This window comes from Chrysemys picta, chromosome 16 (assembly GCF_011386835.1).
Source record: "Chrysemys picta bellii isolate R12L10 chromosome 16, ASM1138683v2, whole genome shotgun sequence".
Taxonomy (NCBI): Eukaryota; Metazoa; Chordata; order Testudines; family Emydidae; genus Chrysemys; species Chrysemys picta.
In genome coordinates, this window is record NC_088806.1 from 14,127,786 (window position 1) to 14,153,657 (window position 25,872).

The 25,872-nt window shown below is 47.8% G+C and overlaps 1 protein-coding gene across 28 annotated transcripts in view; it reads right to left on the bottom strand.

Annotated features, from left to right (window-relative positions):
- Positions 1-25,872, bottom strand: part of PKNOX2 (PBX/knotted 1 homeobox 2) — a 658,041-nt gene that overhangs the window by 292,791 nt on the left and 339,378 nt on the right. For 16 of the 28 annotated variants that reach the window (XR_010593235.1, XM_065570191.1, XM_042851995.2 and 13 more), the window contains one exon: positions 19,316-19,424. The exons of 11 other annotated variants lie outside the window; for them this stretch is intronic. Coding sequence is in view for 16 of the 17 variants with exons in the window: in XM_065570191.1 (XP_065426263.1) it covers positions 19,316-19,402 (87 nt within the window). In the remaining variant the exon portion in view is untranslated. Of the gene's footprint in view, positions 1-4,774; positions 5,051-19,315; positions 19,425-25,872 lie in introns of those variants that run through there. One more of the 28 variants, XM_065570179.1, reaches the window with a different exon arrangement.

The following is a 25,872-nucleotide window of genomic DNA, read 5'->3' on the forward strand; positions in this document are numbered from 1 at the left end:
GCGGGCAGCTAATCAGGGAGTCAGGAGGCCAGAGGGGGTCCCGTCCTCCGTGTGAACTGGAATGGCCTGAGTCAGACAGAGTGGGGCCGAGCTAAGGAGAGAGCAGGGGCCCGAGCTAAGCTGCTGGAAGCAGAGCGGCAGCCCCAAAGCCAGAGCACAGCCCAGAGAGAGCAGACCTGCGCTGGGAGCAGAGCTGCAGCAACCAGAGCCAGAGGGGCCAGACAAGCAGCCAGGGAGCAGGTCAGAGCTGGGAGCAGAGTCACAGAAGCAGCCTGCAGAGCAGAGCTGTCCTGGGGGCAGAGCTGCAGCAACCAGAGCCAGAGAGGCCAGAGAAGCAGCCCAGGGAGCTGAAGGCAGAGCAGCAGCAGCAGCCGTGCTGAGGCCGAGTGGAGCCGGGGCTGGAGCCGTCCGGAGCTGGGTGCGGTGAGCAGCTGGGGAGAGTGAGGGGGACCCTGGGCAGTGGGCCCAGCACAGGGAGACGCCTCAGCCAAGAGGCCTTGCAGGGGGATCATAACCCCGACCGGGCGGGGGCGACGCTGGGAAGAAGGGTCCTGCCACCTAGAGCCTGAGAGCGTGTGGCCACCACCAGAGCAAGTGTCCAACCCACAGCGTCCCTGCAGCACAGACAGGGCCTGAGAAGGAGCCTGGGACCTACAAGGAACAGACTGAACTGCCCTGACGTACCAGAGACACTGTTTGTGATGTTCCCTGCCACAGAGCGGGGTGATGTGTTTTCCTTTAACCTTTCCCATTTTTCCTTATTCTTTTTTAAAATTAATTGTTAATTAAACAACTTGTATTTGCTTTAAATTGTATGAAATGATCAGTGGGTCAGGGAGGTGCCCAGTGCAGACAGAGTACCCCGGAGTGGGGACACCCTAGCCCCTGTCCTGGGTGACCACAGCAGGGTTGGGGGTCGAGCCCCCCAGGAATCCTGAGCCCAGCCTTGTCGGGGTTTACGAGGACTCTGCCAGACAGGAGAGTGGAAGGGGAGTCCTCAAGGGCAGTGAGGCCTCTGGGTAAAGGAAGTGGGAGCGAGGACTCGGATCCTTTCGCTAGCCCACTTCACCAGGGTAGTGCAGAAGCCAGGAAAGTTCCCCACAATAGCGGGACCATTCCCCCGCTTACATCCGGATTGGTTGCTTCCAGCTGCTGTCTGAACAAGTGATCAGGCTGGTGAGTGCTATACTTAAAGAGACCGGGTGCCGCCACTCACTCTCCCCCAACACATACACTTCCCCAACACACACACTGTCTCACTCTCTCACACACACTCCCCCCCACTCCCTCCACACTTCTGTGGGCTTCTTGTGTTAGTGTTCAGCAATGTTGGTCTGATAATATTACTGAGTGCTACATGAAAGAGTGATGTACAATGTATTACTTTTCAGGCGCACGCAGCACTCATTACAAGGTTCCTAGCATGGTGCAAACAATGCCAGGCTCAGCACACTACAGCAACACACATTACTGTGGCTCAGTGTTAATATGCTCCTTCAAGGCATCCCCCAGCTGAATTGCCCCCCAGTGGACTCCTCTTATAGCCTTTTGTTCATAACATGCAGCACAATCCTGAAAAGCAGGGCACATCCTGTGCTTTCGTACAGAGATGGCTGGGTTGCAGATTGCCAGGACAGTTGAAAAGCGGTTGGCAATCTAGAAGGATGTCCATGGAACAATGGGATTGAGAAACCTTCATCGTGTGAAGCTGTACCTGACCCATGAGGCTTTGCAAACTCGTCCCAATTCACCCTGCGGCCAGTTGCACAGAGGAATAGCTACCCACAGTGCATTGCTCTCTGAGTCGATGCAAGAGCTCTTATTGTGGATGCACTCTGCCAACACAAGGAGCATAGTGTGGACATGCAACGGTGGTTTAATTACAGCAGTGGCTGTTCGTTGGCGTAACTTGCATCAACAAAACTCTGCAGTGTAGGCAAGGCCTGAGAAAACCCTCAATCATCTCACATCTCAGCTTCTGCAATCTTTCTGGCTTCCTCCACATTCACCTTCCCCCACCAAAATCATCTGCCTTTCCCAATGTTGTGTACAGGCCTACCCTTTCTCCAAAACCCTCCCTATGTCACTTCCCATCTCTCCTCACCCTATTCACCTAGTTAGCTGCTTGTCTGACTGCTCTCTTTCTGCCAAGCTCCTACCACCCATCTAGCTTTTATGAAGAATCCCTTCCCATCCTCATCTGCCTCAGCTCCAACTTCAAGTCCCTACTCAGAATTCCTGACTGGAAAGAGGATTGTAAACTACAGTTTTAGTTTTTAAACAAACAAGCAAGAAGGCAACAAAAGTTAATATTAACCCTCGAGATACAAGCAGTACCTGCCAAACACCTACCTGGTGGGGGAGTGGCACCATATGTAAAAGAAAGCATAGAGTCAAATATCCTAACAATTTTAAATATATCAAATTGTATCATAGAATCTCTATAGGTAGAAATTCCATGCTTGAATAATAAGTATAGCAGTAGGAATATACTACTGACCACCTAACTAGGATAGTGATGGTTATTGTGAAATGCTCCAAGAGATTAGAGAAGCCAAAAAATAGAAAACTCAATAATAATGGGGGATTTCAACTATCCCTATATTGACTGGGTATGTCACCTCAGGATGGAATGCTGAGATAAAGTTTTTAGACACCATTAAGGACGGCTTCTTGGAGCAGCTAGCCCTGGAACCCACAAAGGGAGAGGTTGATTCTTGATTTAGTCCTGAGGGGAGTCCAGGATTTGGCCCAAGGAGTGAATACAGCTGGACCGCTTGGTAATAGAGACCATAATGTGATTAAGTTTAACATCCTTTTGTGTGTGTGTGGGGTGGGGGGATTAACAAAGAAGCCCACAACAGTAGCATTTAACTTCAGAAAGGGGAACTACACAAAAATGAGGATGCTAATTAAATGGAAATCAAAAAGGAACAGTAACAAGAGTGAAATCCAGCAAGGTGCATGTACACTTTATAAAAACACCATAATAGAGGCTGAAATTAAATGTATACTCCAAATTAAAAAGAATAGTAAAGGGACCAAAAAAAGTCAACAATGGCTAAACAGAGTAAAAGAGGTGGTCCAAGGCAAAAACGGATCCTTTAAAAATGGGAAGTCATATCCTACTGAGGACAACAGAAAGGAGCATAAACTCAGGTCAGTCAAGTGTAAAAGCATAATTAGGCAGGCCAAAAAGGAATTTGAAGTGCAACTAGCAAAAGACTCAAAAACTAAAAAACTTTTTTTTAATACATCAGAAGCAGGAAGCCTGACAAACAGTGGGACTACTGGACAATCAAGGTGCTAAAGGAGCATTCAAGGAAGACAAGACCATTGCGGAGAAGCGAAATGAAAGTTTTACATTTATCTCCACTGCAGAGCATGTGAAGGAGATTCCCACGCCTGAGCCATTCCTTTTAGGTGACAAATCTGATGAATTATCCCACATTGAGGTGTCAATAGAGGAGGTTTTGGAACAAATTTATAATTAAACAGTAATAAGTCCCCAGGACCAAATGGAATTCACCCAAGAGTCCTGAAGGAACTCAAATATGAAATTGCAGAACTACTAACTATGGTATGTAATGTAACCTATCGTTTAAATCAGCTTCTGTATCAGATGACTGGTGGATAGCTAATGTGAAACCAATTTTTAAAAAATGCTCCAGAGGCGATCCTGGCAATTACAGTCCAGTAAACCTAACTTCAGAACCAGGCAAATTGGTTGAAACATAGTAAAGAACAGAATTATCCGATGCATAGACAAACACAATTTCTTGTGGAAGAATCAACACAGCATTTGTAAAAGGAAACCAAGTATCACCAATCTACTAAAATTCTTTGAGGGCATGTGGACAAAGATGATCCAATGGAACTTGTCCAGTTGACAAGATCCTTCACAGCAAAGGCTCTTAAGCAAAGTAAGGAGTCATGTGATGAGAAAGAAGGTCCTCTCATTTATCAGTAACTGGTTAAAAGACAGGAAACGAAGGATAGGAATTAATTATCAGTTTTCAGAATGGAGACAGGTAAATAGTGGTATTCCCCACGAATCTGTCCTGGGACAATGTTGTTCAACATATTCATAATTGGTCCGGGAAAAGGAGTAAACAGTGAGGTGGCAAAATTTGAAGATGATTACAGAATTACTCAAGATAGTTAAGTCCAAAGCTGATTGCAAAAGGGACCTCACAGAAATGGGTGATTGGGCAACAAAATGGCAGGTGTAATTCAATGTTGATAAATGCAAAGTAATGCACATTGGAAAACATAATCCCAACTATACATATAAAATGATGGGGTCTAAATTGGCGGTTACCATTCAAGAAAGATCTTGGAGTCGTTGTGGATAGTTCTCTGAAAACGTCTACTTAATATGCAATGGCTGTCAAAAAAGCTAATAGAATGTTAGGAACCATTAGGAAAGGGATAGATGATAAGACAGAAAATATCGTAAAGCCACTATATAAATCCATGGTATGCCCACACCTTGAATACTGCGTGCAGTTCTGGTCGCCCCATCTAAAAAAAGATAGATTAGAATTGGAAAAGGTACAGAGAAGGACAACAAAAATTATTAGGGGTATGGAACAGCTTCTATATGACCAGGGAATATAAAGCCTGGAACTGTTCAGCTTGGGAAAGAGATGACTAAACGGCTATGTCAGGGGGGGCCAAACTGTGGCTCATGTGCTCTTTTACCATTAAAGTGCAGCTCACAAAGCCGCCCCCCCAGCCCCCACACACACTCCACCCCCCATTCTCCACCTACCAGACTGGGAAGGGGAGCTCGAGACCTCTCCCTTGCAGCAAGGTGGTAGGGTAGGGACTTCCGCCCAGCAGGGAGCGGGGGTCTCAGGGCTTCAGCCCCGCAGGGCATGCGTGCTGTGGCTTGGGGCTTCAGCAGGAGCAGGGCTGAAGCCCTAAACCCTGTCAGGTGCCTCCCACAGGGATGAAGTCCCAAGTCCTGGCAGGTGCGCCCCAGCTCTCAAACTTCTGAAGACTGTCATATGCGGCTCAGAGGGTCAGTAAGTTTGGCCCCCCCGGGCTATAGGAGAGATAAAGGGATAAAGCTTTTAGACACCATTAATGATGGCTTCTTGGAGCAGCTAGCTTTAACAGAGGTCTTTAACATAATGAGTGAGGTGGAGACAGTGAATAAGTGCTATATACCCCTTCATGTAGCACAAGAATCAGGGGTCACTCAATGAAATTAATAGGCAGCAAGTTTTAAACAAACAAAAGAAGTATTTCTTCACACAATACACAGTCAACCTGTGGAACTCATTGCCAGGGGATGTTGAAGGTCAAAAGTATAACTGGGTTAAAAAAAGAATTAGATGATTTCATGGAGGATAGGTCCATCAATCGCTGTTAGTCAAGCCGGTCAGGGATGCACCCTCAGGGTTTGGGTGTCCCTAAACCTTTGACTTCCACAGACTCTGCCCTGTTCTGTTCATTCCCTTGGAAGCATCTGGTATTTGCCATTGTTGGAAAACAGGATACTGGGCTAGATGGAGGAGCAATGGAGGAGTTAGCCTTGGCCACTCCCACACTTCAAAGCACAGTGCTTCCTCCTCCCACTGAACAGGGGTTGGGGCTGGGGCCACTCCCTCCCCACACAGCTGCCTTTGCGTCTGAACAATTCTGAGATTACACAATGATATTCCTTCTGGCTGTGAGTTGCTATATTAACTGCTTTAGCCACAGACTAAATATCATTTCCCACAAGAGTTGCTATTGGAATACCATCCAGCACTCCAACTTTTAAGGTTCCACCTAAGCCTTTCCTCTCCAAACATACCACAGCCAAAGGTAGAGGAATTTTATATCTTCCCAATGCCAGGAGTTCTACCTCCTGGCCAGGTAACATGTTATTCTCCCTGAACATGCTTTCCTTGATCACAGAAATCTGGGCTCCGGTGTCTCTCCACCCTAGCTGCTCTGCAGGGCTACAGGGCCTCAGCATATCAGTGAGGGAGAGGGAATGGAAGTTGCACTGGAAGTTTCAGAAAGAACTGGCTTTGGAGAAGCCCTCCTATTTTAACAGTTCTTTCAACTGCAAACAGGAATAAAATATCCCTGCATTTCCCTTCTGCTTCTACCACACCAGCAGAAAACAAGGTGCACTGGAGATCAGCCAAAACACCATGTTCAACTCGGAGGGCTCACAAAAGGAAACCAGGAGGAGTAGTGAAACAAGCAAACGATTACGCCAATTTTCAACACGCCATAAAACCCGCACCAAGGTGTCATTTGTGCAAAGTGACCTTTCTCACCATAGGGACACGTTAAGGAGATGAGCATAAAGGGCCATGTGACTCTCACACAGGCTCATAACGTGCAGATTTCACTCCATCATAAAAGCCTCCCGAAGGTGGCAAGCAGGTCTCAGCATTGCAGAGTACAGCTCTTAGTCCCATAGGTGAGAAAGCCTGAGATGACAGTCAATCAGATCTTCACTGCGAAAAATTAACTTGCCTGCCCCTTTCCCCTCACACTCAGACCAACACATCAGGTGGAACTGACTGCAGGCGCTTTCTGGGGAGGGAGGGGATTTCAGTCCAACTCTGACCTCAGGCCAGGCAAACCTACAGGACACAGGAGAGGAAAATGGCACACTTCTTCCCAAGGAGTTCCCCAAAATGTGTAGGGGTAGGAGAGGCTTTGGCAGGGGGTTCTGCCCCCAAATCTTGTGATACCAGGACATGTAGGGTCCTGTGCCTTCCACTTCATTATTGGGGCCACATCCCCCCTTTTCTGGCTCTCAAGCAGCAGGTTTCAGGGCTTCTTTAGCCAGCCCCAGGAGCTCTCCATGAAGGATTTCACAGCATGGGAATGCAAAGCTCTAGAGGAGGTAATGAAGCATCATCTACATTAACAGTTCTTTGTGGTGCATGGTGGGGGAGGACAATATCTATCCTCCATGTCCCTGTCTGTGGTCCCCTCCCTCCTACCTTGGATTCTGATCTCAATGGGGCTACTCACGCAGTAAAGTACTATTGGCGCACAATCTGACCCATGATCAGCAGTGAAATAGCGATCAGTGTTGGCACTTAAACTGTCATCTCAGGCCACAGAGCTTACACGGTCTGGAGATGAACAAGGCAGTTCACAGCTCTCAGTTTTGGCTGTCTACAGCCTCATTCACATTCACAGAATTACCTTTGCAGCCATAAGGGCTAGAAACATGTTTTAAGGGGAAGCTTAAATTTTGCAGAAACTGCTGAAGTCGCCACACAGAGCTGCTGATCCCACTGCCAGGTCGCTCCAGCCTCGCCTGTGGCTGTTCCCAAACCCCACGCTGGACAGTATGGCCATTTATGCTGCAGGCTGGCTGGCTGGCTGAAGTGTGGCTAGCACAGGAAGTACAACGTGAGCAGAACATTTCCTTTTAAAGCCCTAAAAATACATTTGACGTGAACGTTTCTATTTCAGAATCTAAAAAATAATAATAACAAAAAAAACCCTCTTAACTTCATTTGGAGCCATTCAAAGGGCACTGAAACCCTCTTCAGTAAAGTGTCACTGAAACTTACACTGAGGCTTTCTTTCCAGCGGCCATAGAGGCTATAGTGAGGTGAGGGAGGGTCATTGCAATATTTGGAAGAGGCTGACCTCATAATGTGCATTAGGAAAGGAATAGAGGGTCCTGTGGCACCTTTAAGACTAACAGAAGTATTGGGAGCATAAGCTTTCGTGGGTAAGAACCTCACTTCTTCAGATGCAAGTCATCTGAACAAGTTTCAGAGTAGAAGCCGTGTTAGTCTGAACAAGTGAGGTTCTTACCCACGAAAGCTTATGCTCCCAATACTTCTGTTAGTCTTAAAGGTGCCACAGGACCCTCTGTTGCCTTTCACAGATTCAGATTAACACGGCTACCCCTCTGATACTAGGAAAGGAATGTTGCTGCGAGTGTGAGTTTGGCTTTAACTTAGATTTATCTAAAGGATTTTCAAGGAATCACTCAAGGCATAAATGAGCACCCAGAAGCAGTGAACCAATCAGTTAAAAGTTTTCATCGAGTGACTCAAACAATTAGTATCTAGATCAGCCAGAGACCATACAGCTCCAGAGAAAGCATGCTGGACACCAGAGAGTGTGCTGATAGACCAGCCGTACAGGGGAGACTGCAGTATGGACTACATTACCAGGCGGCCCCAATAAATATGGCTGCAAGGGGGACTCTCAATAGTATCTCAAACAACAAACAGAAACCATTATGCACCCCGAAGGCAGGAAGATGAAAAGGGAGATGCCTGATGTGAGGAGACAGCCACGTTGGCTACTGTTTATAACTCACAGATTTCCTGTCCAGCTCTGAATTCAAAACAACCACACTAATCAGTTTTGCTGCTTGTTCTAAATAAAATAATTCCTTCTGGGGCGGACTGATGAATGCCACAATTATTCTGCTAGACTAACAATGGAAAAGGTTGCAAAGCCTCTGGAAAGTGACTATTAGTGCCATACATAACAGTAATTTTGGGGCTACAGCAGAGGTGGGCAAACTACAGCCCACGGGCCACATCCGGCCCGCAAGATCCTCCTGCCTGGCCCCTGAGCTCCTGGCCCGGGAGGCTAGGCCCCGGCCCCTCCCCTGCTGTTCCCCCTCCCCCGCAGCCTCAGCTCACTGCGCCGCTGGCGCAATGCTCTGGGCGGCTGGGCAGCGCAGCTGCAGAGCCATGGCCTGATGGGGTGCTCTGGGCAGTGCAGTTGTAGCACCGCCAGCCACCAGTGCTCCAGGCAACGTGGTAAGGAGGCACGGAACAGGGAGGTTTGGATAAAGGGCAGGGGAGTTCAGGGTGGTGGTCAGGGGTGTGGATAGGGGTCGAGGCGGTCAGAAGGCGAGGAACAGGGGGGTTCAATGGGGGCAGGGGTTCCGGGAGGGCTGTCAGGAAGGAGAGGGGGTTGGATGGGGTGGCGGGGGGCAGTCAGGAGCGAGGATCCGGGGGCAGTCAGGGGACAGGGAGCAGGGGGTGGTTGATGGAGCAGGAGTCCTGGGGGGGGGGCCCATCAGGGGCAGGGCCAGCTCCAGCATTTCTGCCGCCCCAAGCAAAAAAAAAAAAGCCGCGCTTAGCACGGCGGTGGTTCAGCAGCAGGTCCTTTGCTTTCCTAGAGGGAGTGAGGGACCTGCCGCCCCCGAATTGCTGCCCCTCTCCCTTGGCCGCCCCAAGTACCTGCTTGTTAAGCTGGTGCCTGGAGCCAGCCCTGATCAGGGGACAAGGAACGGGGGGGTTGGATGGGGTAGGAGTCCCAAGGGGGCTGTCGGGGGTGAGAAACGTGGGGGGGGTGTCAGGGGCTGGGCCACGCCTGGCTGTTTGGGGAGGCACAGCCTCCCCTAACTGGCCCTCCATACAATTTTGGAAACCCGATGTGGCCCTCAGGCCAAAAAGTTTGCCCACCCCTGGGCTACAGTCATCCCTCCACGCCTGTGCACTGCAGATACATCACCCAAAGCAATTAACCATTAATTATCCCAAGGAGAGATGCTTAATGTTTAAATATGCAACTGTCACGAAATGCAGCACTGCTTAGCACTGCTTGGCTTTTGAGTCCGAATTTTTCAGTATGGAAAAGTTTTGTTTTTAAAAGATTCTATAAAAACATTCTCTCTCTCTCTGGAGCTCAGCATCAGAGCTTGTGGAAATGACAAGAAAACAGTATGAAGGTGAGGGCTACCTCTGTCACACAGCAGGTGCCTTGGATGTGCAAAAACAAATGGCTTTTAAGTATAGTCCCTAACTGTACCATTCTCCACATATGTATTAGCTAAAGACATGCTAGCTACACTTCCTCTGCAGTTCAAAGGGCCCTTCCCCTCCAATCACAGCACCTGCCAAAGACATTCCCCATTCACCCAATGATCTTCAATCCAAATGCATATATGAGCTGCAAGGGTAATGTGAACATTGAGCTAAAAGCCCAGAAATGGGATAGCAAGTGATCTGACTTTTCTCTAGCATCTTCCATTCCAAAGTGATTTCTAAACTTAACCAGATATACACTATGAACTTTAGTCAGGCATCTCTTCATCTGGTACTGAACAGAGTCACTTTGCTAGTGAAATGCCACCACAAAACAAATTAGGACAGGAAGTGAAGGATGGCATGTCCAACAGGCAATATGTTCTAAATCCCCATTAGCTAATGAGGGACCCTTCAATTTACATATTTTAAAAATGGTTTCTCTGTCAAAACCATTGTCATGTCCTAGTTTTCCAGCGATACCCCAGAGCACAGCACTCCGTGACACAATGGACACAATTAGTCCCATGTCTGGAATGCCATGCCGCGGGTCGAATGATATCACTGCAGTTCATGGGATTAATGGTATCAGCGACATAGAAGAATTTCGTATTCTGGGAGGTCTTTGGGGAAGCAGGAATTCCCAGAGGGACTCACAGAAGGGAGTAATCACTGGAGAGGTAAGTTTAAATGATTTCACTGTTGGATGTCACCAGAGCCTAGATAATGGGGCTCCTACTTCTAGCTTTAACTGAGATCTGTTTCAGCTCTGTAATGCACCTTTAAGATTCCCTCCTGTCCATCTTGTAGCCAGTAAAAATCTTTTCTAGAGGTCCAGTTGGCTCCTGAGCTTGCTTCACAGGACAGACTTGCCATCACAGATACACAAAGTTCCGGGAGTGCATGCACCTGTGCGCATCCCCCTCAGCCCCATGCACCTACATCCACCCTCTCCGGAAGAATGTCCCACTATTCTTTTTATGTGAATTTAATTTTCCTATATGTATCACAATATCTGTTACCCATGTTGGTTGGCCTTGGCCTAGTTCTTCACCTTTACTGTAGGACGGTCCATTCCCTTCCTCCATCTGTTACTATGTGAGTTCTGTAACTGTAAACTCTTCAGGGAAGGGGCTGTCGGGCACCTAGTCTGCTTTTGGCTGCTGGATTACAATACATAATAATGCTGAAATGAGATGAGAGGACTGCGTAGTAGGAAGAAAGTCTAAGCCCTTGTATCAGAGGCCTGGTACGAGGCCTGAGGCCTGAACTAAAGTAGGGTTACCATATCTAATAAATAAAAAAAGAGGACCCTCCACGGGCCCTGGCCCCGCCCATTTCCCCACCCCTAGCCCCGCCCCAACTCCGCCCCAACTCCGCCCCTCATCCCTCCCACTCCCAGCCACGGGGAAAGGCTGCCCCAGCGCTACCGGCTTCACGGTTTGCCGGGCAGCCCCCAGACCCTGCGCCCCAGGCCGGCGCTTCCCCAGCACAGCTGGAGCCCGGGAGGGGAAGTGCCCGGCTGGGGGTGCAGGGTCTGGAGGCACGGGGGCTGCCCGAAGCCGGTAGCGCTCGGGCAGCCCGGCTCTTAAACAGAGCCGAAGAGGAGCAGAGCCTCCAGCCGCGGCGGCTCTGCTCCTCCCCGACTCTTCGGCTCTGTTTAAGAGCCGGGCTGCCCGAGCGCTACCGGCTTCGGGCAGCCCCCCTGCCTCCGGACCCTGCGCCGCCGGAGCCCGGGAGGGGAAGTGCCCGGCTGGGGGCGCAGGGTCTGGAGGCACGGGGGCTGCCCGAAGCCGGTAGCGCTTGGGCAGCTCGGCTCTTAAACAGAGCCGAAGAGTCGGGGAGGAGCAGAGCCGCCATTTTCCCGGACATGTTCGGCTTTTTGGCAATTCCCCCCGGACGGGGGTTTGACTGCCGAAAAGCTGGACATGTCCGGGAAAAAGAGGACGTATGGTAACCCTAACTAAAGTAATGGTCAAAACTTGATAATATAAAGCAAAGTTAAGTTGTAAGCAAGAGGCAGGCCCTGCTCACAGAATTTGGCAAGCATAGGGCTGATATTACAAAAACACATACTCCTAAGAGACGCTAGGCACAAAACACTCACGTAAACACATTCCAGAAGGGTGGTACCAGAACACCCCTATAAACATATTCCCCAAAGGTAACAGGAACATTCTGACCCTTCTTAAGGATAAGGTCAGGATAACAGCATGATGAATAGAGATGTTTTGATCAAACCTACAGGTACAAGGCAATGGGTGGCACCCTAATACGTCAGAGGGTGGCACCCTGATATGTCAAGGGTAATATGTAACTTGTTTGTATTGGTGTATAAAGGTGTATCTCAGAGGGAGTGTCTTTGTTTGACAGTGAAAAGACCCACCACTATCTGAGCCGGTCCATTGTCACAAGCATACAGGTGTTAGTGTACCTGTAACCATTGAGCCGGGGCATTAGCACTGTGCTTCATCAGCAATAAACCTGACCAAGTGCCTTTTCTACGAGCTAAGTCTGTAAATGTATTGGGTGGTTTGCTCGAGGTCTGCTGTGCCAGCTGTCTGTGCCAGCACACGGGAGAACACACGGGAGAATACACATGCAGCCAAACATCTGACAACACTGGTGACACCTAGGACAATTCTCACACACACACACTCGTATCCGTATCATGCTTGTGCACAAACAGATATGTTCATGCACACACATGTGCACCCACCCACACAGACGTAAGTGTTCTCTGGGTCACAGTATACAGTGCAGGTGTTTCTCATCTGTAAAACTCATGAGTTGTCTCCAAGTGTCCCAGAGATACCTATTCATTTATATCAGCTGCTCTAGCTGTAGTGGGAGCCGTCCGAGGAATGAACCAAATTCTCAAAGCATGCTTGAAATGAACAAACCGGTTCTTAGCAAAGAGGCAAAAAGGGACATTCCTAGTCTTGCACCAAATAAGCAGGTCATTTACGGTAGAAACTCAGACGTTTTCAGACCAAGGCAAATCAAGTTCTTACTGGGCATCACATTTCGGAACAACTTGACGTGCTCCCCACTGAACGCAGATATTACCATAAATGTGTGGCTGGAGCCTCCAGCTCGGTGGCTGAAATGGTGCAGCACAGCTTGGCACACATGGGCCAACATAGAAATGTATGTTTGAAACAGCGATTGATTTCTCCTGGGACACAAGAGCGTTGGGCATCCGGACTAGCCATGAAAGCCCCTTTCAGCAGCTGTGATTTGTTAATCCACAGTATAATGTGAATTAAATACGGCTCTTCACACTTAACTAACCCCCCACCCCACCGCCAATCTACATTCTTTCGTAACGTTTGGGTCTCTCATGCAGCTATCGACTAATCTCTCCAGCCCTAAACATCTCCCAGCTGCTGACTACAGTCATTATGGAGGAATTCCAGCAACTCAGACTCAGTGAACATTTAATCCTAAAGCTGTTAGACTCTGAGGAAATGGGCTCCTCCAGTTTAAAACTGTTACCCTTAACTAATGGAAAGGGAAGCATTCGGTTTATGTCCTAAGCAGACCGCAGAGCCTGAGAGCTAATGCTTTTGCTTACTTTACATGTTATATTTGTCTGTGCAAAAGAGTTCATGGAAGGTCACTGACAGATGGGCTTGTTTGGAAGAGGCAGCCAGAGGCTGGCCAGCAAAATGCAGCAGCTCTCTGCTGTCTTCATCCCCTGTGGGACTATCTACTGCCCCATCCCTCTGTAGTGATCAGTACGGCAGGCAGACAGTGACCCTTCCTCTAGCCACAAATGAGGGATCTCTGCCTCCCAGTTTGCAGGAGGAGGGGAAACAGCATCACAGGGATGTGCCTAAGGTCACAGGGTTGGTCACTAGCAGAGCTGGGCACAGAACCCAGAACTCCTTATTCTCAGCCCCACACTAACCACTAAGGGCCAGATTCTCTCCCAAAGGCCTGAGCAAGGCCTGGGGCATAAACTGCACCACCCCAGGAGTAGTCCTGGTGGCTTTGTGCTCCTCTCTTGCTCCAGGAGGACAATGATTTTCTATTTGCCTATACCCACAGCAGATTACTGTCCCCTCAGCCCCACACATTCTGCTGTGCTGGCCAAGAGCTAGTTCCCAAACTGTCCTGTGTATCACGGTTGGTGACCTGCAAAGCGCTGGGAGGTCACATAGTGCAGGATCCTCCTTGTTTCCAACTAATCGTAAAATCCTGGAAGCCTGAAGAAGCAGCTAGGAAACAAGGAGCAGGAACAAGCCAAAGTTGCCTCGCCTAGAGGCCATCGCAACACAAGAGTGGGAGGAGAAACATAAAGCATCGCCAAGGACCGGAACTACCACGAGGAGGAGCCATCACTTGGGAAGAATAATGGGAACTGCCACAGGGAGAGTCCGGGAAACCGGGGAACTCGATGTCAGGAAAGTATGTACAAGTGCAGAGAGCAGGGAACATGCAAGGGAGCAAGATGGGGGAGGGGAACAGAACAGATCAAAGTGGGAGATGAAATAAAGAGCACAGCAAGCCAAGTGATTACTTTCTTTTCCAAAAAGGACAAAACACTTATTGCATTAAATGCAGTAAAGGTGTTCAGCTTCCCCAGACATTCTTTATAACAACTAAATCCTTATTTGCATTTGGACAGACGTTTGTTCTAACCCTTAGAGCCACATTACACAGGAAGTGTTTTTTTCCCTGAGATAGTTTGCCAATATTTTTTTTTAAATAAATCAAAACATTGTTTACATTTTCTTATGGTTTCTTCCCCTAGCTTCTATTTAGTTAAAGGGTTCATATTTCTAGCTTGTTAACCTACAAGTTGTGCTATGCATATGATGCGGGGTGAGGGCAGAAGTATGAAGAGTTGAGTGGAAAAGCCTTTGCCATTTCATTCCGTGCATTTTCACCTCCTTGAAAAGTTGCTTTTTGGCAAAATATTGGGGTCATGGGGCAGAGAGGAGAAGGAGTTGTTCTTTGGTTTGGTGCATAAAATCCAGGCCAGTTTTCCAGAGCCAGTTCAGTTAAGTCCCTGGATGTCAGGGATGGCATGAACCCAGTGCCATCAAACTTGAACCCAACCTTTGCCCAGCCTTAACGCTGAAGGTGAACCTCAGGAGGAACCTTACCAGGGATCCAGATTTGAATAGGGTTACCATTCGTCCGGATTCCCCCGGACATGTCCGGCTTTTTGAGCTAAAAATAGCGTCCAGGGGGAATTTGTTAATGTCCGGACTTCCCACCCCCCCATGCAGAGCGCGCGCGGCTAACAGGGCAGCCGGCCGGATGGTGCCACTTACATGGGGCTCTGACAGCCAGAGAGAGCCCCTCCTCCTCTCCCCTGCAGCACAGATCACTCCCTCCCTCCCTGCATTCGCAGATCGCCTCCGGCAGTCTGGAGCTCCTCCCGCACTGCTGCCCAGCGTGCCGGGACGAACGGCTCAGGCTGTTCCTGAGCAAGTTCACAGAGACATTAGGCGAAGGCCAACAACAAGGAGGCCAGGGGGTCGGAAAAGGGGCAGGGAGGTTCTGGAGGGGGCAGTCAAGAGATGAGGAGGGGGGTCAGGAGTTCGGGGGGGGCTTTCTGGGGGTGGGGGTGTGGATAAGGTTTTGAGCAGTCAGGGTACAGGTAGGGGGTAGGATCCTAGGGGGCATTTTGGGGGGGGGTCTTCGGAGGGGGCAGTTAGGGGACAAGGAACAGGGAGGCTTAGGTAGGGGGTGGGGTTCTGGAGGGCAGTTAGGAGCAGGGGTCCCAGGAGGGGGCAGTCAGGGGACAAGGAGCGAGGGGGATATTTGGGAGATCGGGGGGGGGGGGGGCTGTCAGGTGGCAGGGGTGGGAAGAGGGATCGGAGCAGTCAGGGAGCAGAGGGGTTTAGATGGGTCGGGAGTTCTGGGGGGGGGCTGTCAGGGTGGAGAGTGGTTGGATGGGGCATGGGAGTCCCAGGGGTCTGTCTGGGGGTGGGGGTGTGGATAAGGGTTGGGGCTGTCAGGGTACAGGTATCAGAGTAGCAGCCGTGTTAGTCTGTATCCGCAAAAAGAACAGGAGTACTTGTGGCACCTTAGAGACGCTCTAATAAATTTGTTAGTCTCTAAGGTGCCACAAGTACTCCTGTTCTTTTTGAGGGTACAGGTAGGATCCTAGGGGGCCAGTTAGGATGGGGGGATGGTCTCAGGAGGGGGCAGTCAGGGGACAAGGAGCGGTGGGAGGGTTGGGAGTTCTGAGGGGGCAAGTGGGGGGGCAGGGGCGGGGCTAGGGGCAGGATGGGGCGGGGCTCCTCCCATCCTCTTTTTTGCTTGCTGAAATATGGTAAATATGGTAACCCTAGATTTGAACCCTTCCACCTCCACTAACTCTGACTCCAAGCTGTCTAATTATTAGTGTGACAGTAAAAGAACCATCTTCCTGACCATCTTCCTAAGACCAACTGAACTCCACACTCTGAGAAACAGTCCACAAGGCCTCTGGAAAGCAGCTAAATCAGGGAAACAGAAATAATACAATATGACTTAAATTATATGACGACTTGTCCCAACCAACCCAGTTTGCAACTAGAAAACGCACTGTGAAACCAGCTCAGCATTTCTATGGGCCTCCAAAGAGTGGCGACAATACCGTGCTTATTTCTCTCTTCATGCCGACTGCTACACTCACCTCACTGCATGCCCAGTGTGTTCATCTCCCACTGTCAAGTTCTATTTTCATAGAAATGCCACAAACTCATTTTTAGTTTTGTTATGACTATTTCACACAGCTCCACCTTCTAGTGGCTTCAGTGCATTGAACCTAGCCGTTCTCAACTTTTTCCATACTACGACCCCATGTTACAAAAGAAGAATTTCTGGACCCACTTCAATCTTGCCATAATACCCCTAGACTTGTTTGCCACCTGCTGCACCCAGGGTCCAGCAAAATAAAGAAGGCCTGAGATTTCCTTAAATATACATGTCCTCCTAGCAAGCTCTTGGTCCAATGGGTCTGATATTCAAATACTAACGTTTTAGCATTGTGTGGTCTACTTAATCTAGCTCCTGATTGGTAAATATCAGAATGCAATTTTTGGTGTTCTCTTCCTGGCTTGAACGAGACAGTCTAAGTTCATTAACAGTGGAGCTGAGCAAATAACTCACAGCAAATAATTTATTTGCTGATTTTCACTCAGGGGATCACAGTTTCCTCACACTTAGTCATTCTCCACATTTATTCAATTCATGTTATAGGGTTGTTGTTTTTTTAAAAGTGAACTTTGTGACTTTATAATGAAGAATTTGCTGCCAGCATTTGATGCTTGATATGCAAAATCTGAGTTGTGTTGATTGTCTGATATTGGGCGCATAAGCCACATGCTTTTGTCTCCTGTGCCTTTTGGGGTGAGTGTAACTGATGGAATCAACAGCAGGGCTTGAAGTAGCACCTCAGGGAGAAAGAGGATTAGGGGGTTTGCAAAAATCAAACCCTTCCTTTTGTGTGCCGCCCAGGCACTCCTTGAGATGTGGTTGCTAGGAACATCAGGCTATTGTCATGTTTATTGGATGAGCGCAGAGTGGCCCATTCATTTTTCTGTTGTCATGCTGGCACAAAGTAACTGTCCAGGGGTTAAGGGTTTGTTCAGGTCCTTGTTTGGCTAGTTTAACTGGGGAGGGGATTCGGGAACTCTACATCTCTGCTGCCCCATTGCGTATTATTAAAAATACTCCAGTCTGGTGTGAGCAGTTGAGCTTTCAGCTTCACTTTAACTTTCTGCCAGTGACTATGACATTGCTCAAAAGTCCCTGGAAAGAGACTATAGAAGGGACTTGAGCAGCGCCAAAGAAAATTCACCTTGAAATCAGAGCACAAATGCCAGGACATGTTTTGTAGTATTCACCCAACTCCAGTACATTTGCCGTACTGGTGCTGCCTTCTGAAATACAGGCTGATCCCTTAGCCAGCTTTGCATTAGCCCTATCTACAGAAAAGCACTTGTTTTAGCTGTCTGAGGACTTCAATGGGATTGACATGGTGTGGTACAGATATGTGTCAGAGTTGCTGAGAGACCACAGCTGTCTCTTCATAGGGTATGTCTATACTACCCACTGGATCAGCGAGCAGCGATCGATCCAGCAGGGGTCAACTTATCACGTCTAGTCTAGATGTGATAAATCGACCCCAAGTGCTCTCTCGTCAACTCCTGTACTTCACCACCGGGAGAGGCGCAGGGAGAGTCGATGCGGGAGCGGTAACAGCTGACTCACCGCAGTGAAGAGACAGCGGTGAGTAGATCTAAGTACGTCGACTTCAGCTACGTTATAGCAGCTGAAGTTGCATAACTTAGATCGATCCCCACCCCCGACCCCTCCAGTGTAGACCAGGCCTAAGCTTGGATCTTTTATAGTTCTCCAAGGAGAGAATTAACTCAGCAACGCAGCAGTGTCTCCTTTCAGCTGGCAGGCCTCCAGCTCCCCTCCCCTGCCCTTTCCTCCCAAGTCCTGTATATGCCAGCTACAGAGAGCTGAGCACTTTTCCTACTTATCCCAGTGTCTGGTAAAGAAACTCCTCTTTGGATTCCAGGCTGAATTTAAAAGGTCATATGATGACTATTCACTACTCACCCTTCCTTTCTCAAACGGATTAGGTGTAAAAGTAACAATTTTAAAAAGGCATCAAGAGATAGGACCAACAGTCACAAAGTCACAGCACTTTCACCCAGTGTAGGGGTGAAGTTTTATGCTATCTTGGAGTGAGTTCTTTCAGATCAAGCACATTGCGAAACCAACCATTCTCTGTATACCCTCTTTACACCCCTTCCCTCTTGGGAAAAATATCAGATGATGCTACTGGCAAAACTTTTGAAAGTGTGTAAGGCTCAGATTTGTAAAGTGATTTAGGTGTTCCTATGCTCAGTGTCATCCCAACAGCTAACTGATTTAGGAGCTTAAATGGCATTTTCAAAAGGGATTTAGGAACTTAGGAGTCTAAATGCCATTGACTGCCTCCCAAACCTGTGTTCTGGACTCTGGCACAAAAGATCCCAGGGTGGCATGTTCAAACTGGGGAGTCTAAAGTTAGGCCAGACCAGATTTCCAAAGGTGCCTCAAGATGAAGCTAGGTGTCTACCGGGGTTTACAAAGTCATATGCATAGGTTAGTCCCATAGCTCCCATTAGAGTCAATGGGAATCAAGCTACAAACTTATTCAGGTGTGTCTGAGCCTTCCAGAAGGTGCCAACGTGTATTTTTGGGCACCTAAATACCTTTGATAATATGTGGCCTAGGGTATGATCTTGGCATTTGGGGATATATTTGGTTAGAGCAGGGCACAGAACAAAATCCAGTAATGCATTGCAACTTCATCTGCATTTGGTTCTAGATAACAATGTGAGATCCTTCCATTTCTTGCCAGAATCAATTCTGCTTTGCACTTGGCAGCAATACCGATTCATAAAGAATTTTTTCTTTGACGCTAAGTCCCCTGCTGTTTTTCTGCAACACTCCGAACTCTTCTACAAAGGCTATAAGTGGAAATGCATGGAAAGCCCCTGGCCAAGCCATGCTGCTGCATGTTTGAAGGGTGGTGTTGGATGTGAGCTCTGCAGCACACTCACCTGCTGGCTGTCTTGGTAAGGGGGAGGGGGCACACTCTGTGTGGCCATCATTGTCAGAGCTGGTGCTGGGGAGACATGTTGCATCATGGGATTGAGTCACATCTAGAACCTGTTGATGGGAGAAAGTTCAGCTTGATTAACAAAAAAAAAAAAAAAAAAAAAAAAAAAAGGAGCTTCTGCCATTAGAATTACTCAGACTCAAAGCAGTTCAGTACTGACAATCTAAGATGGCTGCGTTTTGTTGTTGTTTGAAGTGGCATAGTTGTGCTAATTGTACAAATCCAAAATCCTGACTCCAAGCCACACTATGAAAACACAAATCCATCTCCTCGCTATTCAGGAGGTGATCATGTTGCCAAAGGAAACTGAGTGAGAGGGAGACTGTCCTGAAATATTTCACGCTTGTGATCAGCTCAGGCCTGAAATATTAGTCAAAAGTAGGCGTACGAGCATTGTTATTGTTCATTGCCAATTGCCAGAATGCTTGGTACAAACTCTTGCTTTATTGTGAGAGTAAACAAATACGGAGCCATTCATCAACTGTACTTTTAAAAATATTTCTATAGCTTCATGCACATTCTCCCCACAGGTAGGCCCCATTTATCTTGTGGCATATCAGCCTGGGACTAACATTACTCACAGTACAACTTGCAACAATATATTTGAAAATCTGTCAAGAGGACAGAAGAGTACAGGGTCACCAATTAGTCAAACATTGAATGACTAAGTCAGTTTCATTCCCATCTGCTGTCATCTGATTCAAAACCTTTCCAAACATATCCATTTATAGTATTAAAAAATAACCCTACACAATGTTAAATCTAGGAGATTTAATCTAGGAGATTTACTGCTTTAGGCAAACTGAAAAATCTCTCTACCTTTTTACATATCATCATGTAATAGACATATAGAGACGACATTCTTTGCTCCCCAGGTAACCATTCTGGTCCTGTTAACCAGAGCAACTCCACCCCAGGGCTGCTCTTGTTAACAGGATCACTTCCTCTCAACATTTCCTCACTTGCAGTTAGGCTCATAGTTATTTGCATCCCACACAGGACCAGCTCCAGCTTTTTTGCCGCCCCAAGCAGCAAAGGAAAAAACAAAACAAAACGATTGAGCTGCCGCTGAAGTGCTGCTGAAGATGAAGAGAGGGACTGAAGGACCCGCTGCCGAATTGCTGCCGAAGACCCAGACATGCCGCCCCAATAACGGACAGAGTGCCGCCCCTTTTTATTGGCCGCCCCAGGCGCCTGCTTCCTTCACTGGTGCCTGGAGCCAGCCCTGTGTGGGATGCAAATAACTATGAGCCTAACTGCAAGTGAGGAAATATTGAGAGGAAGTGGTCCTGTTAACAAGAGCAGCCCTGGGGTGGAGCGCCTGCCTAGCAGGGCTTCAGAACCATCCATCAGGCTCTCAGAGACCATGATGGAGGATGCAATATAGGAATGTAGACAGACAGGCAGACTCTGGGCAACAGGTTTTCGGGTTGGCAGAGACCAGACACTTAGTTATTTTTTTGATACTGAACAAAAGCCATGGAGGGAAAGCCTCCAAGCTTGTGGACAGTAAATATTTGTTGGAGTGTAAAACCTTCAAAAGATTTCACCATTGCAATAGTCTGGTTTTGACTCATAATGATCTGGAAAAAGGAGTAAATAGTGATGTGGCAAAATTTGCAGAGGATACAAAATTACTCCAGATAGTTAAGTCCAGAGCAGACTGCAGATCTCACAGAACTGGGTGATTTGGCAACAAAGTGGCAGATGAAATTCAATTTGATAAATTCAAAGTAATGAACATTGGAAAACAATCTCAATTATACACACAAAAAGATGGGGTCTAACTTAACTAATACCACTCAAGAAAGAGATCTTGGAGTCATTGTGAATAATTTTCTGAAAACATCCACTCAATGTGCAGCAGCAGTCAAAAAAGCTAACAGAATGTAGAAGGAGATACATTCATTCATCCTTCACTATCAGGACAGAGGAGAAGAAGGGAATTTGTAATCATTCACTGTAGAATGCTGGAGAACTTCTACAAAGAAATCAAAGACACAATGTGTCAAGGTGATGGGTGGGGAAAGGCAGTGGCCCTAGGGACTATTGTCAGGCTGTTCTAACCTGCACTAGGGTCAGGGCAGAGAACTCACTCCCCAGTGCCTCTCCTCTCAGGGGCAGTCAGTGGGAGCTGAGTGCTGTGAGAACAAAAACACTCTGGCTTGTGTGGATTTTAACTAGCTTTAAAGTCTATAGGGTAGCAAACAGAGTGACGGTAATGGGCAGCCTCCTTATCCAGAAGGTAGAGAATCGGGCAGAGGAAAACTCCTCTTGAATCTACCTCTTGTTAAGAGAAATGAATTGTTCATGACTGTGGAAATAATCCGTAGGCTTGCTAGCAGTGACCATTAATTTAGCATTATATGAACTGAGAACACCGGATGATAAGAGCAACTGGAAAATAAGAGGCAAAAATAAAGCTAGCCTCATTCATAAATAAGGGAGCAAGCAATATCAGCAATGGCTCTGAGATGGCCAAATATGGAGGTACAGAATCTAAAATAATGTATTCCAAAAAGGCAGACTGAGAGGAAGGATGGACTCAGGGTGGGTGTTCCCTCTAATTTTTCCCACCCATGTGCGGAATGAATTTTCTTATGTGTACCAAGATGGAGATGATGTGTAACACGACTTTAGCAAAGCTTTTGATATGGTTTCCCATAGTATACTTGCTGGCAAGTTAAAGAAGTATGGGCTGGATGAATGGACTAGACGAAGGTTTCTGACCGTTAGAGGGGTGAAATATTGGAACGGCCTTCCGAGGGAAACGGTGGGGGCGAGGGACTTGTCTGGCTTTAAGATTAAGTTAGATAAGTTTATGGAGGGAATGGTTTAATGGTAAAACATAGTTGTCAAGGAAAACCAAGCAATGGTAGGTAAATAGCATAATGACTATAAGGGGTCAGGATGGAGACTCTTGCCTATATGCTCGGGGTCTTACTGATCGCCATATTTGGGGTCGGGAAGGAATTTTCCTCCAGGGCAGATTGGCTGAGCCTCTGGAGGTTTTTCGCCTTCCTCCGCAGCATGGGGCAGGGATCTCTAGCAGGAGGGTCTCTGCCGATTGAGGTCACTAATAACAGGATTGGGGACTTCAGCAGCAGAGTCCAGGGAAGGGGCGGGGACGGTTTTATGGCCTGCAGCGTGCAGGGGGTCAGACCAGATGATCATAATGGTCCCTTCTGACCTTAGAGTCTATGAGTCTATGAGTCTATGAGGTGGATAGAAAGCTGGCTAGATTGTCGGGCTCAACGGGTAGTGATCAATGGCTCCATGTCTAGTTGGCAGCCGGTATCAAGCGGAGTGCCCCAAGGATCGGTCCTGGGGCTGGTTTTGTTCAATATCTTCATTAATGATCTGGAGGATGGCGTGGATTGCACCCTCAGCAAGTTTGCAGATGACACTAAACTGGGAGGAGTGGTAGATACGCTAGAGGGTAGGGATAGGCTACAGAGGGACCTAGACAAATTAGAGGATTTGGCCAAAAGAAATCTGATGAGGTTCAACAAGGACAAGTGCAGAGTCCTGCACTTAGGATGGAAGAATCCCATGCACTGCTATAGAATAGGGACCGAATGGCTAGGCAGCAGTTCTGCAGAAAAGGACCTAGGGGTTACAATGGACAAGAAGCTGAATATGAGTCGAAAGTGTGCCATTGTTACCAAGCAGGCTAATGGCATTTTGGGCTGTATAAGTTGGGGCATTGCCAGCAGATCGAGGGACGTAATCGTTCCCCTCTATTTGACATTGGTGAGGCCTCAGCTGGAGTAGTGTGTCCAGTTTTGGGCCCCACACTACAAGAAGGATGTGGAAAAATTGGATAGAGTCCAGTGGAGGGCAACAAAAATGATTGGGGGCTGGAGCACATGACTTATGAGGAGAGGCTGAGGGAACTGGGATTGTTTAGTCTGCAAAAGAGAAGAATGAGGGCGGGATTAGATAGCTGCTTTCAACTACCTGAAAGGGGGTTCCAAAGAGAATGGATCTAGACTGTTCTCAGTGGTAGTAGATGACAGAACTAGAAGTAATAGTCTCAAGTTGCAGTGGGACAGGTTTAGGTTGGATATTAGGAAAACTTTTTCACTAGGAGGGTGGTGAAGCACTGAAATGGGTTACCTAGGGAGGTGGTGGCGGCATCTCCTTCCTCAGAGGTTTTTAAGGTCAGGCTTGACAAAGCTGTGGCTGGGATGATTTAGTTGGGGATTGGTCCTGCTTTGAGCAGAGGGTTGGACTAGATGACCTGAGGTCCCTACCAACCCTGACATTCTATGATTCTATGATCCAAGAAAAAAATGTTTGACATCCTGTTTAACTGAGTTCTGATGCAGTTTCTTTTTAGATGCAAAGGTAAAACTATAGGCGAAGAACACAAGTTGAACCCTTTGGAAAAGCTGTTTCATTGGAGCTCCTGTCTAGCAGGGCTTCAGAACCATCCATCAGGCGCTCAGAGACCATGATGGAGGATGCAATATAGCAATGTAGACAGACAGGCAGACCCTGGGCAACAGGTTTTCGGGTAGGACGACAGGAAAATGTCGAAGATTGTCTGTGTCTACCTGTGAATTTGGGGACAGGCCTGGCAGTGCAGAAATATGTTCCAGATTACTAGGACCTTCAAGGTAACTGGGAAACTTCCCTCTATAGGAAACATGTGGCCAGCAACCAGGGATCCCAGCTTTGAAGGAGCATAGAATACAATGAGATCCCTAAGGAATTTTCAAGAAGTGGAGAAGCCTGGTCAAGGAGAGTACCTAAGTTGCCACTGCTGCCGACCCCCTGCAAATGCTCCTGGGACAGAGCTGAGGAATAGAACCAAACTCAATTGTGAGAACTCTGCAATTCTTCTTGCAGCAAAATCCTGTTTAGTTCATCAGATAAGTGTCCTGACCTCTCTCCTTTTCCAGAATGTTACGTTTTGTTCGTAAGAGTCCAAGACCTGGCTGGAAGAGGCATGATCTCAGACTGGCTGCTCAAACAGGCTCTGCATTTTGCATTGCAGTGGCTGCCCAGCAGTGTGTGTCAGAATCTCTGCGCTACATTTTCAGCATGTTAATGATGTCGTAGAGCAAAATCCCCTGCAGCCCCCTGGAAAAGTGCTTCTCCCTCCTCTGCTGTCAATATATGGAATTTTCCAAACAAGATACAGCCTTCCCTCTGTAAGCCAGGGTATGACTGAGCTCTCCCCGGCCATCTGTTGATGAACTGAGGGAAAAGACTGTATTTGCATAGACACACCTACTCTGCTAGGTGCTCAGCAGACAGACCTGCTTTGCCAAAATGTTCAATTTTGGCTGTTTGGGGCCACTGGGGGACAAGGAACAAGTGTTCCTGTCTACTGCTATGGACGGTGTTTAAAGAATCCTAGATACTATTTATCCCACCACCTTCAGTGTTTAAAGGTAAAGCTGGTCAGACTCACTTTAAAGTCCTTATTCCTATTCAGGGATCACCAGAGCTGTAATCACTTCTGAGCAGGTCTAGGGGGCTGAACGTTAGACCTTGTGTGGGGACAGTGTTGCGTGTAAGACAATGCAGAGGATGCAACAGCAGTGAGGTTCCCCACTGCCTGCTGAAATCACTGAGAACTGGGCTCAGTGGTAGCAGCATATCTAGAAGCAGAAGTGGCAGCAAAAAGTGGCAGAGACAACAGTGACAGCCATGGTTAGCTGTGGCAGCAACCCTGCCCTCTTCAGGAATGGGAGGTGAACCCACATGAACACACCCTGAAGTCTGACATGGCTGACTTCAGACAACCAGCCATGAGAACGGTGCAGCAAAGGGAAAGGGAGTGGCATGTTAAAGGGGACATTCGTCTGTTGGACTTTCACACACTGAGATCATGGACACTACCCAAGCTATTGTGGGGCAGGTGTTTACTTATGGGTTGCACAGTTTTGAATCGCTGTGGAGTTCCCTCTCCCTCTTAATAATAGATGTATTTTGTTCCACACAGACTCTGTGCTTGTGAGTGGGCAAGTATTGCCTCTTAAAGGTACCCCAGGGTAGTGGTTAGTTTTCCCAGATTTCTGGGTGGGGCTTGAGCCGATTGTTTTTTAATGTCAAGAGGAGCCCCTACATACTGATCCAGTCCTGGCTGCTGCTGAAACCGCTGGCAGAAGGGTTATGTCCCTACATGCACACACTCACATTCATATATACTTGTGCACACATAAACGCACATGCCCATGCACACAATTGAGACTGTGCTTCACATCTCCCTCCCACCCACCTCAAGCACAAGAGGACCAGAGAAGATTTTTTCCACACCTTATCTATATTCCAGAGGAGTCACTGCTGAGTGGCAGAAAGAACTCTCCCATTCTCTGCTGCTGGCTGCAGCCTTGGGGGAAGGTGGAGAAGGAGACCAAGAGTTGTTGGTGCAAAACACATTTTTTTAAATTACAAAGATTCTTTCAAGCCCAGATTAATCATGAACTAAACATTTTCTTCAAGGGGGCTTCCTGATTTTCTGACTTTGTGAAAGCGTCAAATATC